Source organism: Mixophyes fleayi, chromosome 8 (assembly GCF_038048845.1).
Source record: "Mixophyes fleayi isolate aMixFle1 chromosome 8, aMixFle1.hap1, whole genome shotgun sequence".
Lineage (NCBI taxonomy): Eukaryota > Metazoa > Chordata > Amphibia > Anura > Limnodynastidae > Mixophyes > Mixophyes fleayi.
The window spans coordinates 17,669,503-17,682,519 of record NC_134409.1 but is presented as its reverse complement, the minus strand read 5'-3'; the positions used below and the strand labels follow the sequence as shown (position 1 = coordinate 17,682,519).

General features: G+C 40.7%; 1 protein-coding gene across 1 annotated transcript; it reads left to right on the top strand.

Annotated features, from left to right (window-relative positions):
- The first annotated feature begins 5,046 nt into the window (after positions 1-5,046).
- On the top strand, positions 5,047-12,703 carry GNG5 (G protein subunit gamma 5). The gene is made up of 3 exons (XM_075182002.1): positions 5,047-5,205; positions 7,070-7,214; positions 11,566-12,703. The coding sequence occupies exons 1-2, from the start codon at positions 5,125-5,127 to the stop codon at positions 7,193-7,195; spliced, it is 207 nt and encodes a 68-aa protein (XP_075038103.1). The 5' UTR covers positions 5,047-5,124; the 3' UTR covers positions 7,196-7,214; positions 11,566-12,703.
- The last annotated feature ends 314 nt before the right edge of the window (positions 12,704-13,017 follow it).

Below are 13,017 nucleotides of genomic sequence, written 5' to 3'. Positions count from 1 at the left end.
GAAGGGCTTCTGTAGTCAAGATACAACTCTCTCCAATTACTACAAGGCTGGAATTTGTTACTAATGGACCAATGAAAAGTAAATACAGATTGATTCACAGTTGAAATAAGAATCCAGATTAAAGGCACAGATTATACAAAACGTGGAGCCAGGCGGATTATAAAACTGGTTTAAAAGGAGGAGGAATCCTCTTGAAAACAGTAAATCTGTACACAAAGTTGTTGTCTTTTAATTAATTGGACTATAACTTTTTGTTAGTGTATAGAAAATTATTTTAATGCGCAGATTTGCCATTCTATTGAGGATTTATTGTTCCACATACCTGAATTTACACAACTGATTTAAACAGAGGGAATAAACAGATATAATAACTCTCATGGGTAGAACATCATCATCATCACCATTTATTTATATAGCGCCATTAATTCCGCAGCGCTGTACAGAGAACTCACTCACATCAGTCGCTGCCCCATTGGGGCTTACAGTCTAAATTCCCTAATACACACAGATAGAGAGACTAGGGTCAATTTGATAGCAGCCAATGAACCTACTAGTATGTCTTTGGAGTGTGGGAGGTAACCGGAGCACCCGGAGGAAACCCACGCAAACACGGGGAGAACATACAAACTCCACACAGATAAGGCCATGGTCGGGAATTGAACTCATGACCCCAGTGCTGTGAGGCAGAAGTGCTAACCACTGAGCCACCATGCTGTCATCTCAAGAAAATTAGAGAACAATTTGCCTACATAGCTGCATTGATCTGGTCTTCATGCGTCATATTGAACAGTAAGATCACAGTGCCAAGCAGAGTTGAACAATGAGACCACATACATGACTATATGATCATCATTCAACCCGGGTTTTCCACTCTACTGGATCAAATATTATCTAATCAATTTATTTGGATTGACCATGCCGACCAACCAAAATCTTGTATAACCAGTCATCAGGTGAAGATTGTATCGATTTTTTTTCCACTTTTGGGGCATATTCAATTAGGTACGGCGCTCGTGATTACGCGCGGCTGCACAAGTCCCGTTACGACAACACCGCGGATTTCCGTGCGCACCCCAGAGGGTTGCGAGGGGAAATCTGCGATGTTGCGGTACCTAATTGTCACTTTACACTCGTTGCCGCGCATAATCACGAGCTCCGGACCTAACTGAATATGCCTCTTTGTGTCCTTGTTTTGGATATAAGTTCAAAGAACATCTATTCCCATTCTGTATACACAGATGAACCACAGCAGATGTTCTAAAGCAGAATATAAAACAAAATTTACACAACTATAAACTTAAAACCCCCACTAAATAGGTCGCTGTTGAAGTAGTGCAGTGACAAAAAAACAAACAAAATACAAATCATGGCTTTCCACTTGGAAACCACTAGCACTAATGTCTATCCAAAGCTATTCCTAGTCTCCAGCTAGAAATCTACCACTGCGCTATAAGTACTTATATTAAAATCCACAAGTCATTATTTATTTATTATTTACGAATATATTATCAGGGCTTCTTTAAAATAACAAAAATGTTAATGCTTTAATAAAAAAAAATATAATTTAATTATATAATGGTTAATTTATCATTCCGAGCAGCTACTGAGACGCAGCATCCTGTTTTGGAACAAGAACCGGGAGAATAATCTTGTATGTGTCAACTACTCTTCCTCCAATAGGTTGAATTATGACTGCACCATATAAGCAATGTATTTATACTTTTACTCTGTGTCTTATATTGAAAATTTATATATATCTGCAAAACTCTTCAGAACATGCTTGTGATCTCCAAATAATGTACAGTGATTCACAAAGCTGCAATTATGTCTTAATAATAATAAAAAATATATGCCTTAGAGCAGTGGTCAGGAAACAGGGGTAAATTACCCCAAATGGGGTAAAAATGAAATTCCTGGGGGTAATGCTGCTGATTCACATGCTGTCAGTTGGATTGTAGACCCCTTTACATGTGAAATTGCTGTTGTACCAGAAGAGCCTCAAGGGTTGGCAGAGGCACTTCTTGAGCTTTGATACAATAATGAAGCACGTATTGCATCTGAAAACAAAAAATATCTGTCCTATTTTTGGATGTCAACAGCTGCAAAGGCATTCAAAATTGCACATGAGGAGGCAGTCAAAATGTTGCTGCCTTTTGCAACAACCTACCTTTGCAAACAAGGATTTTCCATTCTAACGAACATAAAAACAAAGCAGAGAAATCGATTGGACGCCGAAGACTGTATTCAAATTGCTCTGACATCAAAATGCCCCAATATTGATGCTCTCGTATCAAAGATGAAGCAACATCATTTCTCCAAAACCTGCAGTTTTAAAGTTGAAGCTTTCAAAGAAATTTTGAATAGATTCAATAAAATTTTGAATTTCAATAATTAATAGTATAGGATTTCCTTTCAAATCAAGGGGGTAACGTCGGCGTATCTAAATATACTTGGGGGTAAAAGGTAAAAATGTTCCCTGACCCCTGCCTTAGAGGATCATATTTTAATAGTTACACAAAAAAGCAACTACAGCATTGCTCCCAATTGATAATCTAGTTACGCATTCTTTACTCAAGCAAAACAAATGGTTTGTGGTGGGAATATGAAACCACTTCACTGTCAGACTTGTCTGGGACCAAAGTAGTAATCTAATACCAGACAGCAGGCCACTCACTATGTACCACTTCAAGCACCATACTAAATTACCGTTCAAACACTAAAAAGAAGAAAAATTACTGATAATATTGTAACAACTTAAAACAAAAACTTAAAGGGAAATTTTTTTAATACTAAAAAGTAGTTCTGCATTTTTTTCAAATCTAAAAATGTGTGACTTTGTACCAAATGGGAAACAGATCGATATGCTTAAAATTTAAGAAGGTATTATTATAATTACAGCAAATATAGAAACATTAATCTGAATATTCCAAAGTACAGCAGTTTCGCTAGTTTTCTGAATCAATTTTTAGAACCAATAAAGTCATAACAAAATACACCTTCTTTCAAATCTGTGTTTTTACATATCAGGATATAATTAACAATCATCTTATCCTCACCAAGTTCTACAATTTAATAAATTTAACGCATAACAGATGTAATTTAAAAAATTTGCCAACATGAAGAAGTCATATTTGAATAAAGGAAGTATATGCCATGATTCAGAAGTGTTTAGAACAATTATTGGCAGTAACTTGAAGTCATTATTTCTGTTTGAATTTGAGGAATACTGGCCAACTCCTCCTTATGTCACTGCTTCAGTACACTGATGGCTTAAGTAATTCCTTCGAGCATAACTATCTTAAGGTGTATCTCAATGAGGTGGACTTTGATTTGTCCATTCCAAAACCTTCATTCTTTTCTTTTTCAGCCATTTGGTTGTAGCTTTTTTGGCTTGCCTAGAATCCTATTGCATGATAAAAATTGGCAAAAATACAATTGTCAGACAGATTCTATCGAGTTCATAGTGAAATCAAGGAGGTGTCCAGGTCCTGTGGCTATAAAACAACCCCAAATCATCACCATTCCACCACCATGCTTGACTGTTCACATTTTTTTGCTGTGATACACTGTGATTGAATTTTGACAAATATGTACATTAAGACATTGTACATTAAGACCAATTAACTACTGTTTGGGCTCATCTGTCCTGAGGACAGTGTTCCATAAATCTTGTGTTTTGTTCAGATGGAACTTTGCAAACCTGTCACAATGTTAATTTTTTGTTTGGAGACTAGGGGGTCCGTTTTTTTTATCATGCGGGAGATCGGCGTCTTTGCAGCTAAAATTTAAAGGGGCACTGGCTTGTAAAGGCAAACTTGCCTTTACAAGCAATCGTCCCTTTAAAATTTTAGCTGCAAAGACGCCGATCTCCCGCGAGATGAAAAAACCGGGATATGATACATTTACCCCTAGGGGGTATATTTACTAAACTGTGGGATTCTAGCTGTCATTTTGTAAAATGTACTAAATAAATGATAACTAGGGGGGAATTCAATTGGCCGTAAATGTAAAAAGTAACGCGGCATGCGCACTATTACCATTATTACGGTAATAGTGCGCTTAAATACCATTATTATGGTAGTTTCAACGCCGGCTTTTGGCTCGCAGCTCAGGGAGCTGGTTAATATTACCCGTAATAACGGTAATACGTTTTACGCGGCGGTACTTCAGGGAGAATTGAATTCCCCCATAGAATCTGATTGGTTGCTATAGGCAACATCTCCACTTTTTCAAACCTGCAGTTTAGTAAATATACCCCTATGCATTTCACCTGGCTGCCCTTCCATGAAAACCACTATTGTTCTTTCGCACTTGGGGGTAAATGTATCAAACTGAGGATTTTGCGAGTCTTGTGACTTTGCAGGTTTAAATTTCCCCTGCAATGTCTTTAAATGCAAAACCTGCTCTTCCCTCCAGTCATAATTGCAAAGGTGACCACTTTGTGGTAGTGACCATAGAGGACATAGGAGGCAGTTTTCCATGACTGCTGTTGCTACTAAATATTTGTAATAAATACTCATATTTCAATCCTTATCTTTAATAAATATGACCCTTGGAAGCGTAAATACAGTATCTGGTTGGTTGCCACTTTTACAAATGTTTTTATTTTGAACTTTAGGACACACCTAAACCAAAAGTAAATGCAGGGCACATAAAAGCTGTTTATTTTTTTTCCTCACACAAGGTGTCAGTTACTCCCTATGCTATGGCCATCAGGTAAGGAATCCTGTGTGTCTATAAATAAATAATTGCACAACAAAAGACAGAAGCTCCACTCTGCTCATGTTACTGTTCAGGAAGCTCTGAGACATTTGTACTGAAGACAAGTGAGGAAAAGTCACTCAGGAAACGAGCAGCAACAACAACATCTCCCCCCCCCCACACACCCTTCCTGCCCCTCCCGCCCAGAGCAGCCTGCGCGCTCTCGTCACGTCAGGGGGCGCGCCTCCACCACAACTCTACACTGGCTGCGCGTCCCCGCCGCCCCAGGTCCGTGCGCCGGCTGCGCGCGCCCCCCTCTCTCACTGTTCTTCTGGAGGAGGGGAAGTCACGGCGCATGCGCAGTCGCTGTACGGCAGAGACAGTGCATAAAGCGGAAAAGTTGGGCGGAAAAGTTTGCAGACAATGGCGGGGACAGCGAACGTGTCGGCGATGAAGAAAGTGGTGCAGCAGTTGCGATTGGAGGCCAGCCTCAACCGGGTGAAGGTGAGATTGATGCCCAAGCCCGATGGACAACTCTGAAAGCTCTTCTTGGAATAGACCCCAAACTTCCTCCTCTGGCCGTGGGGGGAGGGGAGGCTCAGGCTTTATGTCTGCAGCCTGTAGGTCCATTCATAGCCTCTGCTGCTACCCCAATGATGTGTTCCTTAATGCCCTTTATACCCCTGTGTGGGCACACTCTTATCACTTATGATTCCCTTGTGCAGATGCATGATGCACACTATTTAAACTTCGTTTGGGTGGTTCTGTAGCCTGTGTGACCACAGCACTGCCCACACAAGGCAGCCACATAGGACTGGCCACCTAGCCTTGGGTGAGACTGGATGCTCACTGGGTGGTCCTGTGTGCCTGCCTTGGGTGGGTGCTCTGGCACACTGGGCTGCCCATCTAGCCTTGTGAGATGTGATGCTCACTGGGTGGTCCTGTTGGCCTTCCTTAAGCTGGGTACACACTACAGAAATTTCCACCAACTTTTTATGCTGCGCGATTTTACATGCGACCGATGGTCCGATCGCTCGGTCCATGGACTGCATACACACTAGCCTTGTTTAGGACGTTAAAGGGAAGAGCGGATGTCCCTTTAGCGACTTTTTACAGCCATGTTGTTGTGAGCAATGACTGTAATTTTGTACTCACTGTTGGTGGATCGGTCGGAAGTTTATACACACTACACAGCGGAAACGAGATTGGAACGAAAATATTAAACGGTACAACCAACCAAATGAGGTGACAATCGTCCATTTGGGCAGACTTTCGACCATCGTGTCACTACACACACTGACCCGACTTTTGAACGAGCGGTCGTATGTCGGCTTTTCAGCCGATTATTGGACGAAAACCGTATAGTGTGTACCTAGCTTTAGATAGGTGGTCTTGCATGGGTAGGCTGGAGCTCTGTGCCTTAGCTTGCCCATTGAGCAAAAACAGCTCTGGTCAGTTGGTTGTTAATGTCCGGCAAAACCTGAAATGGTTCAAAAAGCTTGTTTGTGCCAATTAATCAGATGGCAATGTATCCTTGAACTAAATATATTTGGCTTCTGAAAGTGTAAGAATTTTAAAAATGATATTTATATTCTCTCCAGTTTTGCAGGATTTATATTTCTGCTAACTATCTTTGCTTGCTAGCAATTTTAAAGGCAAATGTTGGAAAGTTGATGCGCTATGTTTGTTCAGTAGTAATGCAATTCACTTATGAGTTAATATTGGAGTGCCGATGCACTGTACAGAAGCTATGATCAGGTTTTGTAGAGTGTATTGGTGCCTGGACTGAGTACAGGGCAATGCTGCTTTATTTCTAAACATGGCATACAAAGCACACGTCTGACACTACCCCTAGCATAGATAGAGTTAAAGCCTTTTTAAGTTGTGGGATTGACCCTCATTGACTGCAGAAAAGTACATGGAGGTTTAAGTACTTTAAACTATTTAAACAATACTGATTATAGGCTTTGATTACACATAAAGTGAAAATTATGTCTTAGAGATACATTTGGCAACATCTGTGCTACAGAGTGTGTTTTATATGTCTTATGGCAAATGTACTCTTAACCTAAGACCACCACTGATGTAATTTCAAGTTTGTCCCCATCTGCAGTTTCAAGGGAGACCCTTCACTTTTTAGACATAGCTGCCCCCCCCCCCCCCCCCCCCCCTAAAAAAACAAAACAAAAAACAATCTACTTATACTCACCACTGGCCTATTGCTTATTCCTGTTGTGGCCACAGTTAATACTCGTGATCCATGTCCACACTCCAAAAAAACAAAACAGTATAGGTATTTGTTTAAGCTCAGAGGTGTTCAGTTTGTTGATGAAAAATATAACATGTGATTCCTTCTCTCTTTCTACAGGTGTCTCAGGCTGCTGCTGACTTGAAGCAGTTCTGTATGCAGAATGCCCAACATGATCCTTTACTAACTGGAATCTCCTCAAGTACAAACCCCTTCCGGCCCCCCAAAGTCTGCTCTTTTCTGTGAATTTCTTTTCCTTTCAATGGTACGTTGTAGTAATCTTTTATATATAGAGCACTGACCTATTACAGTTGTGGTGCATTGAGGGGATCATGTCATACACAGGCTACATACAATGACTTTAAACAGAAGGTAAAAATGGCCCTGCATAAACTAGGTTACAATTGAAGTGGTCTGGCGCACACTTGATGCATATCATAGTGTAAAAGAAATATAAAGTTCACATTATCTGTCCTAGTGTAGGGTACGTTAGGCCAGTTCTGTTTTCGGGTGCTGCCTGTATTGCATTTTCCAGATTTTTAGCCTGATGCCAATGTATTGGTAACATGTGTGCCAACTTGTCCAAGCTCCCCTCCCTTTGTCCCCTCCAGTGTCACTATTTTTATTTAAATTTTTTTCTCAAAAAAATAAAATAAAAAATGCCAACTTTTTTTGGGGGGGATGTTTAATAGGCAAAGTAGAAAATCAATGGAGAGATGGGAACTAAATTACATAACCGTTATGTGAGAGGGTGGACTGCCTATGTCACCCTGTCTGTTGTTGCTGGGAACCGTCTGGGCTTACTTTGTCACCATTCCCTTGCGTTATCCCAAATGCGCCCTCTAACTGCAGTAGGAGGGGCTTACAAATGCTGCTACCACTAGACTCCTTACCGGCATCCAGAACCAGATTTCTTCTGGGTAACTGACGCTGCTAGTGTACTCCGTTACTAGTGTACCTCTGTTGGTAACCCTGACCTCTTCCTATGGATCAGGGTTGGTGTGGATGGATCCACCCTGGCCTATCACACTGACCAGAGATGCCAGTTTCCAAGCAGGTCTTTGAAGCAACTGATGTTTATTTGCTCACCTTGGTTGAAGGTACCAGTGAGCAGCTCAGATGAAACAAAAAGAACAATTTCCAATACAAAACAGTGCTTTTTTTAAACAGTTTTTGGGCACAGCCTCACTAGGTAAGCCAACCACCTGAGGTCTGAGCTATTTTTAGAATTGAGATGCAACGTGTTTCCCCAAACATGGATTTACATGCAAAGCTAACAATATTTACACTTATCTGTGATATGCTGTGATTTCCTGCATCTTGTTTTAGACACAGGAAATCTAACAGCAAGTCTAATTAAACCTTCCTCTGCCTTCAGGCACTGGACCCTCGCACACCAAAAGTTCTAATTAACATGGATCCTTTTTTCAGACAGTTACAGAATACACATTCCCAATGAAAAGTTACAAAACCCCAAACAAGTCATTTCCCTACCAAAATACACAAGACTTCCTCAACACTCAAGACTTATTGCATCAGGTATATACCTCAGAAATAATGCATTTCCTCTAGCACAGTTAAAACATACAAATTGCTTCCCCAGTCTTAGAAATAGATATTTCCTTTACCAAAATACACACAATATCAAAAATAAGTACAATTGCAGTTATATAAATAAGTGCCCTGCGCTATTTCCTTTAACTAAATTTATACCATAAGTTATTTATAAGTGAAACAGTCGCAAGTTAAATGTATACGAAGAACGTGTGTAGGAGATACTTCTGTGCCAGATTTAGGGGGAGACTTAGAAGTGTACGGGGGGGGGGGGGGGTAAGCAGTGATGAGTTGCTAAGATTGCGGAGCTGTGCTTGAGTACCTGGCAAGTGGGATAAGTTGTGGACAAAGGAGGTGCTGTGCCATAAGGGCTTGTCCATGGCAGCCAAATGGCTTGTAGGGCAGTGGGAGTATTGTATAATGTGGCTGTTATACTCCATGTGATATGTGGACCAGATACTGTGTGGTGTGGAATACTGTCAGTGGGGCCGTATCTTTGCAGTGGGTTGCTATGAGACATGTTGCCACATTGACATGTTGGATTAACTTCTGCGAGGGGTGTCGGGATTGGGCCAGGACAACAGTGTGTATAATGGGGAGTCTGGCATGTGAACGTCAGTGACTGATACAGTAAGCAATTGATTTTCTTGCCAGTAAGTGTATTTTTGGGCAGGTGCAGAAGTTCCTTGTTGACTGCAGACTCTTCAACAGAGTTGAGAGGAGTTGGTGAGAACTGAGCGAATGCAGGTGGAGGCCCAGTACCATCTATTGAAAAAAAATATTCTGGGTGTACTTTTACTTGCACAGTTATCAATGTTTTAGTTAGGTTTGGTTTTTGTACCACTCCTTCAGATCCAGCGCCTCCTCAATGTCTCTTTCAAATGCCAATTCATGGCGGTCCTCGGGAGGCTGTTTGTGCTGGAGCAGTATTTGGTAAATAGTGGAGAGAAGACCGTTTGATGGGAGGGAGCCACGGCGGAGAGCCTCTAGTGGCGGACATTGTTTGGAAGCCAGAGGAAGCTTGAGAGAGTTGTAGTGCTGAATTTGGAGGTATTGGTAGAATACGTAGTTGGGGAGTGCCAGTGAGGTGCTGAGGGCTGGGAAGGTGGCAAAAAAAACCGTGTATCTGAGCTAGGTCCTATACATACAGGTTATGGAAGAGACAATGATCCTGTTCCTGGGGGGAATGCAGTTGATTTCCGGACTGGAGTGCAATTGAAGAGTTCATGTTGCCATCTCCCAGATGGAGGGAGAACTTAACTCAGGGGATGTGGTTAATTGTTTTGGGCCTCTGATTTGGAGGTGTCTATAGAACAGTATGGTGAGTAGCAATTCAAGAGGTCTGATTAATGTGTCCCCTCACTTGGGTGTGGTGGGGATGGTGCCATACTACACACTGAGAAAGGTGTGTGTGTCCTGACAATATTTTTGCAGGTGTGGGACTCCCAGGCCTCCCGATGTTTGTGGAGGATCCGCATGCAGATTCTAGGTTTTTACCCTGCATTGTTAATGTCTATTGTAGGTTTTTTTAGGACATGGGTGGGGGCATGTATGGGGAGAGCCTGCCTGACATATAGCTGTCTAGAGACGACATTAATATTAACGCTAGCTATGTGCCCAAACCAGGAGATGAGGTGTTTGGTCCAGTGGGTTAGATCAGTTTTGAGTCTATACGGTGGGGGATGTTGGCTGCATGTAATTGGGGGTAGATTTAGTCAAATATATTTCTAAATATTTGAGCCTGCCAGCGAAAGGCATAATTCGCCTTGAGTGTCTGAACGAGAGGAGGGGGTTATGTTAAGATCCAAGACCTCAGATTTGTCACTGTTTATTTTGTAGTAAGATAGTTTGCTGTATATCTGGATTTTCTGAAAAAGGTTTGGTAGAGCGATGTGGGGGGGGCTGTGACTGTCAGGATGATGCCATCTGCATATAGTGCTATTTTGTGTTTGGAGTATTAGTTTTTATTCAAGAGATATCAGGATTCAGGGCTTCCCCAGTGTCCTTATTAAGTTATCTATTAGTTTAAAGTTGTTTTGTACATCCACTGTTACTGATCTTTATTCCTGCAATGTGATTGTATAATCCTTGGCTTCTAACATTGTCAGCGTGCAACTCTTTTTACTAATATAGCCCAAATGTCTGGTCTGCAATAGAACAAATATTGGTGTTTATTGAAAGATGAAGATACTTGAGGCTTCCTTTGGGTTTGTCTACCTTTTTTTTTTTTTTTTTTTTTTTCCCCCCCAACCATGCTTAATAGCGGCTATATTACAGGCAGCCCAATGTACTCATTGGTGTAATTGATTCCTTTGACTAATCCATTTGCACGGATATTCGGGTTAAAATGCACATCCCTCTTCTAGTCTGTAGCCTGGATGAAGGGATGGGTGTGTGCAGCTGTCTTTAGCTATATGCAGTTGGGAGTCGTGGGGTGTAGTGATCCCACTCTCCTCTGACCCCCACCATAGATTAGAACTAGAATTGACAGCCTGGCGTGCTTAGCTGTTCAGCCAAACATTAGCCCACCATTGCCATGGCAATGTTACTCTAGCAGGATGTCTCACTGAATTGGGGATGGCGGGAAGGGGGACGGGGGTAGGTTTATAGTGAGTGGTTGGAATAAAACATTTTGGAGGGTCCTGTTTAAAAGTAATTTAGTAATACTTAAAATTTGATTCATTTTTATATTTAAGCACAGTTTAAGAATAATACTTTGAGGGGATAAAAACATCCTGATAAAACCTGATTTTTTCACTTTCCTAAATGTTAAGCTGTGGTCTATAATCATTAGTGTGTATGATATTACCAGCAATTGTTTACACCAGTTCCATAATCTAGCAAAGTAAATAAGTGTTCTGACTGCTTACAATATAAAGGTTGGCAAAGAGTGAGATCCTGGAAAAGCACGGCCAGCTTCAATGAGGCATGTCTGTCTTTAAGTGTGTGTGTAATTGGGGCGTTTCATGTAATAAGATGCACTAATATTACCCAAATACTTGTTCTTGGCTGTTTTTTTTTTAATTACATCTTGGCTAACTTCTCTTTATTTCCCCCTACAGATTAACATTAGCTTGATCACAAATTGTCAGAAGGAGCGGCTTGGTTTGATTCTATGAAGCTGATCCTGGGATGTGCCAAGTTTTCTATTGTACATTTCTATCAAACAAACCTTTTAACATCTACCTCTCCGTTGTGAGCTATTTGCATTTCTTCCTTATCTTTAAAAAAAAAACAAAAAACAAACAAACAAAAAATTTTATACACTGGTATCTAACCACAATAAATGTTTCATTTTATCTTGCTGTGTGGGTTGGTGGTCATTATAGATCTGCATGGCTTGAATAATTGTGACAGATAATTTTATGTGAAACCCACAAGGATTGGGGGAGGGTGGGGGTCAGACTTCTATAAGAACTGGTGCTCATGTGTTGTAACTAATGGCAACCAGTTGCATTTCTGCACAGTCAGATTCTAACACCTTTTCTGCAATTTCCTTAATAGGTGCACACTGTAGCACTTGTTATATGATCAGCTTGAGCTCTGTATATCTGCTCATCATATATAGCAAACTGTAGAATAATTCTTTATAGGGAAGTATTCCAATGTTCCTCCAGCGTATTTCATGGGTAACGATTCACTGTTTGTCATGAGGGATTGGATTGATCAAACCTTCTAAGGAGGAAAAGTGGAGTTGTTGCCCATAGCAACCAATCAGATTCTAGAAACCACTTGACAAATGATAGGTAGAATCTGGTTGCTATGGGCAACACCTCCACTTTTCCTTCTCGGATGGTTTGATAAATCTACAGAGGTCCTTGTGGCTGAATGCAGTTCATACTTCGCCATACCAAGGACACTGAAGTAGCGCAGTGTGTACCCACTTTAAATGTCCCCCATAGGCACAGTTACTCAAATGGTGCTTTCTCGACCCACAATTTAAAGTCTATTATTGTGGGAATTTGTGCTAAACTTGCGTCAAAGACAAGTTGCGGCTATTCAAGCAATCTTTCCTGGACTGTCAAATGATGGTATAACGTGGGATTGTTCTAGTATAATGGGTTTGTTAGTGTAGTTTCTCAGACCTTTTAGATGTAATTTGGACATAATTGCAATTTTTATTTTTTTTGTAAATTTAACATGTACAATGTTATGTAAAGTGAAAAAAGTAATGCTTTATTAAATCACTCTAACCCTAAATGTGTTTGACTCTTGTATAAATAATGGACCATTTTATTAAAGCCACTACAATCTTTAGCTTTGGTAAATTTTAAATAAAACAAGAGATGAAAAAGTATTAATTACAATGTTTGATCTGCTCTTTTCTCTATACACAGTTGAAGCAGGATTTACCTAGTCTGTGGGAGATGAGGAATCTGATAGACTCATCTTTGGCTGTTTGGTTACTGACTAAATGGCTGCTACACAAACTAGAAAATGACTTTGTACCTGCTTACATGTGCTAAACAGATGCACTGAATTTCACTTATTGTTGCATATACAGCGCAGTACCA

Excerpts from the sequence above, each read along its gene's own strand:
- GNG5 (XM_075182002.1), top strand. The coding sequence starts at position 5,125 with ATGGCGGGGACAGCGAACGTGTCGGCGATGAAGAAAGTGGTGCAGCAG. Across the intron at positions 5,206-7,069 it reads CCAGCCTCAACCGGGTGAAG|GTGTCTCAGGCTGCTGCTGA; the intron begins GTGAGATTGATG and ends CTCTTTCTACAG.